Genomic DNA, 13,055 nt, shown 5'->3' with positions numbered 1-13,055 from the left:
CCATAATGAATCCATTGATGTATATTACTCCTGGATAATATTCATATTGGGATTTAATTTCTGACTTATACCAAGTGTGAACCAACCGGCATTTCTTATCACGGCGGCTTACGGGGAAAGCAACGACTGCCTGTGTTTTTTCGACATTTTTTATTCAATCGATATTAATTTGTGCAAATTTTGCTATAATTAGATAGTCAAAGCCATAATGAATCCATTGATGTATATTACTCCTGGAGAATATTCATATAGGGATTTAATTTCTGACTTAACTACCAAGTTGTGAACCAACCGGCATTTTTTAACACGGTGGCTTATGGAGAAATCAACGACTGCTTGTGTTTTTTCGACTTTTTTTAATTCCATCGGTATTAATTTGTGCAAATTTTGCTTGAAATAGATATTCAAAGCCATAATGAATCCATTAATGTATGTTACTCCGAGATAATATTCATATACGGACTCAATTTCAGACTTATTACCGGCCTACTTATTTTAGCTGGTTCAGTGTGTGTCTAGCCGACGAACGGAGCCGAGTCGGGACTGTCGGGAGTGGGGAGCGCTGAGCGCGAGTCTCTGCGTATGCGTCATCGCTAGTCGCCGCACACTAGTCTCCGGAGAACTGGACAAAACAGCCTCGAAAAGTGACTTCATCGGCGATCCAGTACTTTGCGACTCTATTGTACTCTATGATCTTGAGCCTCAGTGGGCTACTACCATGCAGTTGAAGATCACGGGAACCGTTAAGCCTCTATTATATTAAAACTTGTGTTTTTTAAAGCATTTAAAATGTGCTGATTTTTTAGGGCAATGTGCTGAAATTTTTCGACGCTCAGTGCTGATATTTGAAAATTTCACCTGGGAACCCTGATAGAACTGAGAACTGGTCCCTGGTCAGAGTCAGAGTGGTCTCCTTTCCAGTTTTTCATTGAGTTTTTCACACCTGCTGCCGTGTACCTAGGCCTCGGTGAATGGACAATAATGTTTTTGTAAGCCGCACTTTGTTTCCTAGTAATTTATTTGAGTATTTTTTAAATTATGTGTCACAGATGTGGGGAATCAGTAAATCCTACACTAGCCAGTTGGTACTTACCAGTTGATAGTCCAGCCAGAGATTTTGAATTCCTCAGACCATCTACACTCACTTCTAGTGCCAAATCATCTCATTTACTCTGTATGAATGATCCAAATTGTGTCAAGTAAAAGCAAATCACTTGTTAAAGGCAACGTAGATGGGCCATCATTTACCAGAGGCAAGCTTACAATTATAGTCTATCCCAGATAGGAAGAGCGCTGGAAAATCAGAATAATTCGCACGATGTAGAAGTAAGGTATCGTTTGTTTCATTGATACCCGTCTAATCACCGAGAAAACCTCGCACTGCGCAGAGGGTTGGTTATGAGCTCTGCGGGGAAATCCGCTCCTGGGCCCGGGGAAAACCGTCGCGCTGAGGCTTCGAGCAAAAGTTTAAACGTTTGGGATCAAAATCTGGGAACAACATGCCATATTTTTAACAGTCTCAAACAACGGGTACCCTCCGAACTGCAGCATATTTAGACCAGAAAACAAATAATTGATTGCATATATCAAATTACTAGCTAAGCGTATGGAAATGTCGCTATTCCTCAACATTTCAAGCATACCGGAAATGTCACGAGAGACCTGTTGTCCATATACCTTCATGCTTTCCGGAGCTCACATAAAAATGGAGATAAGACCTTTGGTCAGAGGAGCGATGATGAATGTCAATAATCAGGGATTTAAATCACCTATCCTGGTCTAGAGATGCGAAGGGAGTATGCGTTGCCTCGAGGTGGCTTGCGAGCCACTGTGTGAAGCATGTGAGAGGCGACTAGATGACAGGTGACGAGGGTGGAGGCACCTCCAACCCGCCAAATAGTGCTAATCATTCTGATTTTCCAGCGCTCCTCTTATTTGGGACAGACTTTAAACTGAAGCTCCTGCTCTGAGGATTGGGACCTATTTTACTAAAACCCATCGTAATATTTCTTCAGTTTCCCTACCCGAAGTTCACTTTATGAAAAATTGAATGCATCTCCTTGAAAAACACTTAAATTAGTTGAATAAACTAGGTGGTAGGGCCCAACTCAGACGGTCAAACTTTTTGTTCATCATTTTTTCCACTTTTGTTCAATTAAAGTTTTTGTAAACAAAATTGTCGGTCTTTCAACATTTCTTCGCAGTAGCATTTCTCTGCCAGTATTATTAGTTGGTCTGAATGTTTCTCTTTAGAAGGCACTCGTTAATATTGGGAAATCATCTTTCTGTTTGTTTCATGTGCATTCAGGTAAACCGGAATGGGCAGAAGAAACTCTTGAAATTAATTTTTTGAATTAGAGTTTTTCGGTTTCGGCTGTTGTTCCAAGCATTGACATGATGGGGGGGGGGAGGGGGGTTGTGAAACTCTATGATTTTAATGACAGTCCAAACCGCAACATCTAACTTCTAAATTAAAAATGTTACAGCGCTCCTTTTGAGCGTTTTGTTTTGCCCATCCTGATACATGTTCTCTATGTCTATTCTAATTCTTATCTTTATTTCCACCAGGAAGATGGAAGTTTGCCACAGAAAAGCAACAGAAATTCTGCCCCTGTTGGCGGAAATATTGAAGATTGCATCTACTGAATGCAATGCGTTACGTGACTCTTTTGATGCATTTATATGGTCAAATGACGTCATCAGCCTATTGTCCTTGACCAAAGTTGCTGAAAATGACGAAGTGGTCAGAAATCTACTCCATGTTTCTGAATCAGGAGCTGCTGTATTACTGACTATTGCTCAAAGTGCCAAATCTCCACATGAAATCCTCCAAGGTAGATATACTTAGCTTCTCAATTGTCCATGGTTCACTCATAATATAGGTACTTATGTTACCGTCGATCTCAGGCGTATCATTTTTTTTTTTAGTATTAAGTTCTATGATGCTCTGTCCGCTAGTCAAGTTCAGGATCTGCAGGGGTAACAGTGTCAGCATACACATCTTTTCTGTCTGTTTCAAAATCAAGAATATACACAAGAAATAAAAAATTTCATGGTATTAATTGTCTTGACTAAATTCAAATCTGGACGACATACTCTCCCAAAAAAAAAAATGAAGGCAACCTGTAAATTAGGCGTTCTTCTATACTGAAATGCTAGGAGAGTCTTCAAATCTTGCAACTGTTTCTGAAAATCAGCTTTTTGCACGATTTGGCAACTTTTCTGGGAGACTTTTTCTTCATTAAGTTTCAATTCGAATTGAATGTCAATAACTGCATAATTTACTCTCTTTTTTTAGGGTTTTGTTTATGTTGTAGGCCCTAATTTTTAGTTGTTAAAATCGACTGCTGCATGTGTACTAAAACCGTTGCACCTAACTCTTGAATGATTGTTCTCAAGAGCATATGAAGTCCAGAACTTCATAAAGAATCATCTCAACTGGTTTCTGTTCAAAAAGCGACAATCTGCAAACTATTAAATACCAAAAATTGGAAAAAGTCCAACTTCCAAAATCAGATCATAGTTGTTGGATAGCCTGGGTTGGTTACCCAGCACAGGTTGGCAACACTGCCCTCAGAGGGTCAGGTGACCACATTCGTCATGGGTGAGCATCATCATGTTGTGATACCAGTGTTACCGTGTCGTGTTCATTCCCTTTTTATTTTATAATAAATATGAATATCGTTTAAAAAAAAAAAAAAAAAAAAAAAAAAAAAAAAAAAAAGGAATGAACACGACACGGTAACACTGGTATCACAACATGATGATCGGCTGACGCCATGACGAATCTCGTCACCTGACCCTCTGAGGGCAGTGTTGCCAACCTGTGCTGGGTAACCAACCCAGGCTATCCAACAATAGTAACAATAAATTATTTAACCATCAAAGCAGCAAGTATATTTTGACATTCTTGAGTACAAATTGCAACATTTATACTCAAACCACTTCCATTTTTTGAAAATCATCGATTTTTTTAAGTTTTGTAAGAATAAGAGCCTCACTCTGCTGCTCCTCCCTAATTATTAAAAAGGGCAAAAATGTTGCCTTGTTATTGAGGACACTTAGCAGGCACTGCATCTGAGCTAAGTTTGGGTTTCAACTAAGAGGGCCGGAAAATCATCATTTTCGAGATTACATGCTTTTACGGGGGAAAAAAATCCCTGAAGAAACATCTCGGTTGTTATAAATCTACCTTTCGAATGTTATTATGGACACTCCAGCTGTTGAGGTAACACCCTAGCTACATTATATTAATAACCGTAGCGTTTATATCAGCATTCAAGAGTTGTCAAGCAACCTTTTAACACCCAGGATGTTACTTCGGATGTTTTTCTCTCTGTCTCAAAAGAAAGGAAAAATCCCTACAGGTAAGCAGTGAAAAAATTGACTTCATCCCAGTAAGGTTGTTTACAAACTCTGAGTAGCAAAGAAAAAATCAACCTTGTCGGCTAATTTTCAGGAATGGATAACAAATTTGGCAAGCGGTAAAGAAAAACCAGCAGAGCAATATTCGCAGTTTTTTTTTCGAAAGTGCCAATGCAAATGAAAAATGCATTACGTATTTTGCAGTCAACCATTTCAATCTGAGCTTGATTGTAAGTTTCTGGACAACGAAAATTGCTGTGTATCCATACCATTTCTCCTCTCTGTCAAGAAGTGAATCTGCATTGTCCAGAGACATATGATCAGTCAAAATGACCCCTACTGTATCATTGGGTTCATTTCCAAAGATGCGACCAATTGTGTGTTTCCAGCAAATGCTTCATACAATATTTGCTTTTTATTCACTGTTTGAAACTTTTGTTGTCACTTTTAATCACTGTTGATAATTGGACTGGCTAAGCAAGAAGGAACCAAGCCACATCAGCTGTTGCCAGATTTAATTAGGCAATTTTATTTTATAAAACATAATGAAAACGATTGCGCGGATTTTTTTTTGTAAGGTTCAGTGAATTTTCTTTGTAATATGAATCTGATTCCCTAAAATTTTCAAAGGAATTTGCACAAACGTTCTCTTGTGAACAATATAAATTGCTCAGTTAAATCTGGCAATAGCTGTTGTGGCTTGGTTCCTTTCTGCTAAATGCAGTCCAATTCGTGGCTGATTCTTTTGACAAGTTAAAGAATTTGTTATGGAAAACAGTCCTCATAAAATAACTTTCCATTCAAGCTTTGAGTGAATTTTTAAAGGTTTTAGCTTGTCAGGGTACAGCTTGTCTAAAAGAGGAAATTAAGAAAGAGGAGGAGAAATTGGTCGGAAACTCTAATATATTTCTTTTAATTTTTTTTAAAAACTTATCTTTGAACAATCCTCATTTATATTTCTATGTATGAAATAATGGTGTGTATCTCTCGAACGTATGCTAACGCTAGATGGGTTTCGTTTTCAGGTGCTCACTCCATTCTTTCTGCTGTGTTCCCAAAATTGATGCTACCATTTGTCCCTAAACTTGACCCAATTGCAGTCGCAGCATGCACGGGCAACATCTTGCAGCACCTGAATACAGTGAAGAGTGCTTTAGAAAGTATTCCTAAACTGCTCACATTTTTCAAAGAAATTTTTTTCAATTGCCGTGATGCAAATGCTTTCTGCCGCAACGAGTTCATCAAGGTTTCCACTCTTCTCATTCAGGCCATCTCTGGGCTAAAAGATAAGACTGTGATAAATAATTCAGAATGTAATGAAGATAAATTACTCTTGGCATTTTATTCTGCTGTAGATAAGTCTTTCAAGATGTCATTGAATGCATTATGGCTTCTATTCAAATTTCCAGAACTGGATTTAGTTTACGATGTAGTTTTTGGTGCATGCAAGCTCATTTCAAGGGTTTTGGTCACCACTTTGGGAAATTTGCTTTACTGTATTGAATTTTTTTGTCAAACCGCTTGTCAGTTTCTCAAAGAGAAGGTTCTTGAAGTGAAGAAGATAATTTTTGAGGTTCAGGAGGCCTCCAGACATGTTTTAGATGCTGCACCCACAGAGACTGACAGTAATTCTAAGTGCACTAGTGTTGAGACTATCCGACTCTCTCCTCCAGGGTGTACCCCTAGTCCCATGGCTTTGGTGACCGGTGATTCATACAAATCATCATCCATCGATGCAACGACAGGAGATCTATCGGTTCAAACAGATGGATCTAGTCATTTTGTCAGAGATTTCAGAGAAGCCCCGTTGATTGCTCCAGCCACCTCTTCTCACCATGAATTTGTACCTCTTTCATCCGCTCCGTATGATGATCATGCCCCACAACTGACAAGCACTGATATCAGTGACAAGTCAAGTGTGATTACCTCTGAAACCTTGAATGTTCTTGAATCTTGTTTCATTGAGGTTCCAGACTCCACGGTTAGCGATCCAACTAAAGGAAAGTTATCACCAACAGATGAAGATGATATCGCTGTGGTCCATACCAGCCCCAATCCAGAACCTGAAATCTTCCAAAGAGTAAATGATTTCCCTTTTGATGTGTTGCCAACATTTCTCCGTCAACGCCTTTTGAAATTAATCTGGGAATTAAAAGACTACATAGGCCACTTTTCATTCCTTAAAGTAGGGTCGCTCATCCAGTTCATTTGCAGAATCTGTGGGAGTGTGTTACAGTTGGATAGCGTGGAAGAGCATATTCATCAAGCTCATAAAGGTATAGGGAAATCACCTAGCGTAGATCCATTAGACAATATCTTTAAGACCAACAAATCAAAAAGGATCAAAGAAACTGATGGCTCTACAAAGAAATCTGAGTTCGAAGTTGCACAAGCCTGTCCTAAGAAGAGCATTTGTTTCTCCATTGAAAAAAAAGAATCAAAGATTGTCCCAGTTTCAATCAGCCCGCAAGTTTTTTTTAGTGCAAAAATGAATAAGAAATTCCCACAGCCGGTCAAAAAAAACCCTAACAATAAGCGCTCAAAATTTCAAAAAGTTAGTGACAAAAATTTAAGTACGCAAGCCTCTTTTGTATTTAAATCCCCAAATTCTGAAAGAGTCACTGAAGCGGAATCTGTATCTGATACTGCTGTAACTTCATCTGATGTATTCTTTGATAGCTCTAAACAGGAGCCAGGCAGAACGCAACCTAAAGTGTGTGGCATTGCAGAGTCTTTTTATGCAGAAACTTTTGAGTATAATGACTCTGAGAGAAAAAGAAGAAGAAGAAATTGCTGTGAGTCTAATCTTAAAGAGAAAGTATGTGATCCTAAAAATGAGAGCAATTACATAATACAGGATCTTAATAGACCGGGCATACCAGAAACTTTGAATAACAGCTTTGTTGAAACCCTTGAATCTGCATCCAAACCTCACCCTTTTCAAGATATCAGCGATGCAGAATTTACATCATTAACGAAGACAGATCAAAAAAGCCTGGAAATTCTTGTTAAACGACTTAAATCTACAGTGAGCCATTTGGTCTTTAGAATAGTTAATGGAGAACTTTCGGTCATTTGCAAGCTCTGCCTAGATTTCCTTCATAAAAGTAAAGTGGAAGCTCATGTCTCTGAAGTAAGCCACCTACAAGCCTTGTGCACCAAAGCTAAGGGGTGCGCAGAGACCAAAGCGTTGGTTCCTGAAATCTCTGTGCATAATTGGCAATACCTGGAGTACATAAGACATTTGCAGTGTTTTAGGTGTAACATTTGCAGGACCCCCCTGAAGGGTATAAACTCTTGGGTTCAGCACTTTCAATCCATCCTCCACCGAAGAAAGTTAGAATCTGTTCCGCTACCTAATACAGTGGAAGTTTGGCTTGCATCAGTTACATTTCTGCGAGACTCCTTGTTGAAGGTTTCTTTTTCATCATTAGATATGAGTCATCAAGATCGAATCGCCTACTTGATTAAAGAACTGAAAAGTGAGATGAACATTTTTTCGGTAGAGGAGGCAAGGAAGCTTAAATTTTTTTGCCATGCATGCAATTTATCAGTCGCCTCCTGCACTATGACATCCCACATTCGAAATAATATGAGCCACAGAAAAGCACTACGTCATATGCACAGAAATTCTAGTAGGCAAACGTTTTGTCAGAGTTCTGTCAATCAAGCTGTCCTAGATATTATCAGTTGCATCAAGAAACCAAAAAGCAGGCGGAAAAACTCTTCCCAGAAGTGTAACACTCCTGGGAAGGGTTTGTCCAACCTTACTCACATACAAACAACTAACGCCTTGGTCCATAGTTATCACTCTTACTCATCTGAAAGCATGGTCCCAGAGCTTATGATTGAGGCCTTTCCTGACCACTCATCTGCTGTAGATAGCCAAATACCTGGGCTTCTGTACAAATCCTTCAAAGAAGGATGTTGAGAACACTTTACGTGTATCTGTCACCAGGAGGCAGTAACACCCAACCGTTGCTGAACCCATCCACCACCAGAGCATCGAAACCTATGGTACTAGCAGACTAAACTGTTCGAACCTAAATCATTTGCAATATCTTTGTCCGTAATTTTCCAATCCTGGTGCAAAGTTTGTCAAGTAGCAACTCAAACAGAGGATGTTGAAGAGCACTCAGCGTCTCTCGTCACATAAAGAGGGTGTCATCCAAGCGATGCCTCATATCTCTCCGTCACCAGTGAATTTTATTTCAGTTAACACCATCAGCTTTCCCTATTCTTCTGTTTTTTCGCAAAGCAGGCCTTGTCCATTTTTATTGAGCCTAAAATATTCTAACCAGAGGGCATTTAATTTATGTTCAGCCATTGGGCTCTAGTCGCTACAAAGTTCAAAACGAAAGGAGGAAAATATCTTGAGCTTACTTTTGTGCTCCTATTTTTGGAACTTGCCAATATAATTTGTGTTGTTAATTTTTTTGTTTATTGATCAATAGTTCAAAATTTCAGTTTTTGTTACTTAGTTGAATCAAATGCCCCTTTTACTTGAAGTTTCTAAATTTAGAACCTTATTGTTTTATTTTTAATTGAGTTTAGTAGAAGCAGATTCTCACTGAAGTAAAAATCCTTCTCCCTAGAGGTGTATCCAAGGCCTTACATCGTCAACAGATTTGTCTTTTTTTCCTTTAACTTCTTGGACAAGCTTTTAAGACCCATGTCCTTTCTTTTTCCAGAATGCATCGTATGAGCACTACAAAAAAACCCCAATAATTGTTTTAAAGTAGTCATTTCACTCTTCGCCAATTAGCTCTCCTTAAGACGATACTTTGAACCCCTGGTATCAAAAAAATTTGTTACGCATGATTTGTTGTCATGTACAATTCACCGTGCGAAAGTATGTTGCTGTCACAATTTGTCGCGCGATGAATTTTCGTTAATTCAGAGCCCCCTTGTGTCCTATTTTATTTACCATCCAGTGCCTTACTGTACCAACATCCGTTTTGTAATCGTTGGGTCATGAGCCCAATGCTGGTGCAGGAAGGTGCCATATGGTGATTGAGAATAGGATACCCTAAATTACAAACCACCGCACAAGCAAAGTCATTCGCAGGGGAGCAAAATTTACCAAGCCGAGTGAATTTGTAGAGAATTTTTAACCCTACGTAAGTTGCAAATCTGAAAAGGTGAAGAGAAGGGAATGGGAAGGGAAGAACAGGTTTTTTGAAAGAGTCGGAAAAGAAATTCAGCTTATTTTTTTTTTACTGTATTTTTTAATCATGATTTTTACTTGAATATATATTTTTATCAGGAAGTTCACTATTTTAGAATTATTGGAACAAATCTACGTGTAATGGTACAAAAAATCAGGATTTTTGTTGTATGAATGTGTCCACAAATTTGGATGCATTTATTTGCCTTCAACTTCTGAAATTTTCCTCATTTTTGCCGCCAATTGTTAAGTCGGTCATGTCTCTGGTTTCTTTGTGTTTTTGTCAATTCTATCGAGGAAAGCTTAAGACTGAGTAATTGACAGAAGCCCAGTGGGGCGATTATTGAAATGATATCAACTCTATGTCGCCGCTTTGTCGTATCGCGCCATCGACTAAGAGCCACTCAGTCGATGGCGCGACACGACAAAGCGGCGCCATACAGTCGATATCATTTCAATAATCGCCCCGCTGTATTATGCGGATGCTAAATTACCTATGACACTTAAACTGTATAAATTTATGCTGAAATCGCAGCTTACTAGTCCTTTACAGAAAACCATACTTTTTTTTAATTCCTTTTGAAGATAGATTCTCTCTGCTTAAAATTATTTACCTACTTATTGAGTGATGGAAACGGGTGCACCATGAAGGATTGACGAATTTATTCTGCTTAACTGAAGTGTCAGACCTACCGTCATTCATTTTCCTCTTTTTTTTTCAATTGAAAGGGCTTTTTTTTTAAATCATGTAAGGGTAAATTACCTCATCGCCTTTTTTTAAACTGCCATTTTGATTTTCTCAAATTAATATGATGTCAGTAGAACACTTATTTTTGCCAAAGCATATCTAAGAGTTAAGTGAAACACTTTCAATGAGCCCTAGCTCGTTTATTCTTAACTTTTTTGCTCAGGGTTGATCAGATCTCATTGGTCAGTAAGATTACTCTGCGTTTTTAGGTTGTAGTTTTATGATGCTCCTTGAAATTACCTCAATATTTGCCTAAGCATATGGATTTCAATTCACATGAAGAATTCTCCAAGTCCTTTCAAGGTGAGTCTTGAAATGGGCGTCGTCACTTTTTCTCTTCCCGACTTCTGCACTTATTTTCTTATGTTTGAAACCCCTTTGGCCTCTTTCTGAGTACAATCAAGTTAAATTAGTTAGTAGTTTTAGGTCGTAAGATTTATTAGATTTTAGTAAATCCAAGATTCAGTAGATTTTTAGTATTTACTTTACGTAGTTGACTTAACTCATCATAGTCTCAGAGTCATCCAGACTAAATTACCTATCAACTTATCCCTTTTTTATAGTTTTAAGGACTTACTCATTACTGATAACAATCGAGTCTACTTTGATCTTTTTTTTTGTCTGGTGCCATTGGATAGATAGTATTTTCGGAAACTTGTGTCTTTTTTGCAGGTACTTAAATCGTCCCTAAAAATTCAATTGTGATAACACCGGTGAAAGCTATTATTATTTTGCCCCCCGTTTTGAGCTGTCAATGTTTAAGTAATTTGTTATACCTCTCATCATTAGATAGATTCAAATCTGTGCTCTTGTGGTTGTTAATTGTATTTATCATCTTTAGTTACCCTTACAATGCCTTTATTTGCAATTTTTTTTATCATGTTATCCATTTCTGTTATATTACATCCTCAAAACCTTTTTTAAGAAAACCGTGCTGCCGTGCTGTGTGAAGAAAGAACTGTTCTTTGCCCAGAGAGGGTTAGATGCTTTCACTTCATGGGCGCACATATAAATTATTTATTGCTCGCCTTTGTATCAAGTTTAATTGACAGAGGGCACTCAAGTTGCCTTCTTTAATGAATTGGATCATGCACCTGCGTTACTCTCCTCTAAACCTCATTATTTTATTGTTGTACAACTCGTTAAGAAGAAATGGAGGTTATAAGTACAAAAAATCACCTTTTGAGAAAACAGTTTCCAAAGGTCGGTTTTGTTTTTCTTGTTGATAATTTGTAAGCAAAATTATGTCATCTTGTCATCAGATGTAATGTTATTGTATTGCCTTACTGTACAAGTTTCTTCATTTAGAATTTTCTAATTAAAAGTCTTATTACAGAAATTATAAAAAGATTTCAATGTCGTATCGTTACATTTTACATCGGAAGTCCATCAATCGAAACATTAACTTGCACCTATTACAATATTACAAGGAAAGCCACTCTCTGCGAAAAGGCTCTTAGAGCAATAATGTTGAGCGATGATTTGATAAATGAAAAATCAATGATTTTGCATGATAAAAAATGGGAGCTGGTAACTCACAGACCCTCATTTTTACCACTCATACAAGCGAGTAGTGCCTGTATGAACTAAATCATGGCATGAAAAATCTTAGAAATGCCCGATTTTTCTCTTTAATTTTCACTCTTCATGTCAGGAAACTCTCAGTTTTAACATTCAGTTTTAAGAAAAGTATTGCCTTTCAAAGACATAAACCATGTAGAGAATGCCGTAGTTACCTCCTCATAGATCTCATCGATCATGCCCAATAAGTATAAAGGTTACTTTTATCTTTGTCTATTAGGACTAAGGTGTAAGAAACTATACATATGGTGTCCTTTAATATTGTGGATTTTCCCCCACGGTTTTGAAAAAGTGTTCATTAATATTAAGCTTGGAAATCTGCAATGTGGCGAGGTCTTCTTATTTGTTCCTGCTGTAGGTGATTCCCTAATTGATTCTGTGACTCACACAATGGGTCAGCGGTGCGAGAAAATTTTATTTTAATTAACTGAGCTGAGTTGAGAGTATTTTTCACTATTATTTTCCAACATGGGGTCACAGAGAAAAGTGGCTTTTAAGTTGAGAAAATAGACACGTGATTTTTTTGGGCATTATTTCCCATTTAAAGCTGTGTTTTTCAACGCTTCTACATATCATTACGTCCTATCTCTCTTGATACTCGTCTGATTTAAAAACCAAAAATGTCTTCATTCTTAGCTTATTAAGTAGTTTCAATATTTAAGGAAAAAATGTCAACATTCTGTCCTCAGCCACTGACCCATTAACACTCTCTCAATCTGAAGAAAAGCAGTGAAAGCCTCAGAGATCGAAATACTTCAAGTTCGGTGCTGTATGCTCCTGTCAGGACAAAAGGCCTTTTTTCGTCCATGAAATTTGGTATGCATACTTTATAATCCTCAGACTGCTTTATATTGATAGACACTAAATTAGGCACCCAAAATTTATCGATAATATGATACTTTGCAAAACACCAGAGATACATAGAATGAGTTCTGCGATTTATGAAGAGAAATTGTTTTCCTAAATTCTCAGTATTTAAAATTAGTTTTAATTTATAACAATCCTGTGAAAGATCTATTTTGGTATTTACATGTTTTTCTTTGCCAATTTTTTAAATATATTTGTTTTTTTTTCTAATTAGTTTTTTTTCTTCTTTGTCTTCCTGCTTGTACTCTTCACAAAAATGATTTTACAGTTTATGCACATGGCTTATTTTCTGCATATTTTTGGCAGGATCTGTGAAAAGAAATCTTA

At 37.6% G+C, this 13,055-nt stretch overlaps 1 protein-coding gene across 4 annotated transcripts; it reads left to right on the top strand.

Annotated features, from left to right (window-relative positions):
- Positions 1–893: 893 nt before the first annotated feature.
- Positions 894–12,933, top strand: LOC109031522 (uncharacterized). 4 transcript variants are annotated; one of them, XM_072299852.1, is made up of 3 exons: positions 894–989; positions 2,573–2,834; positions 5,391–12,933. In XM_072299852.1, the coding sequence occupies exons 1-3, from the start codon at positions 972–974 to the stop codon at positions 8,294–8,296; spliced, it is 3,186 nt and encodes a 1,061-aa protein (XP_072155953.1). In that variant the 5' UTR covers positions 894–971; the 3' UTR covers positions 8,297–12,933. The 4 variants fall into 4 exon arrangements, with proteins under 4 accessions (XP_072155953.1, XP_072155954.1, XP_072155956.1 ...); XM_072299853.1 differs by having other exon boundaries at positions 900–989; positions 2,569–2,834; XM_072299855.1 differs by having other exon boundaries at positions 943–1,011; positions 2,569–2,834.
- Positions 12,934–13,055: the final 122 nt, after the last annotated feature.

This window comes from Bemisia tabaci, chromosome 4 (genome assembly GCF_918797505.1).
Source record: "Bemisia tabaci chromosome 4, PGI_BMITA_v3".
NCBI classification, from domain to species: domain Eukaryota; kingdom Metazoa; phylum Arthropoda; class Insecta; order Hemiptera; family Aleyrodidae; genus Bemisia; species Bemisia tabaci.
Note: the sequence above shows the minus strand (reverse complement) of the source record. Positions and strands in the feature narration are given on the sequence as shown.

Bases quoted from the DNA above. Each gene is read 5' to 3' on its own strand.
- LOC109031522 (XM_072299852.1), top strand. The intron at 2,835-5,390 runs GTAGATATACTT...TTTCGTTTTCAG, and splicing joins TCCACATGAAATCCTCCAAG to GTGCTCACTCCATTCTTTCT.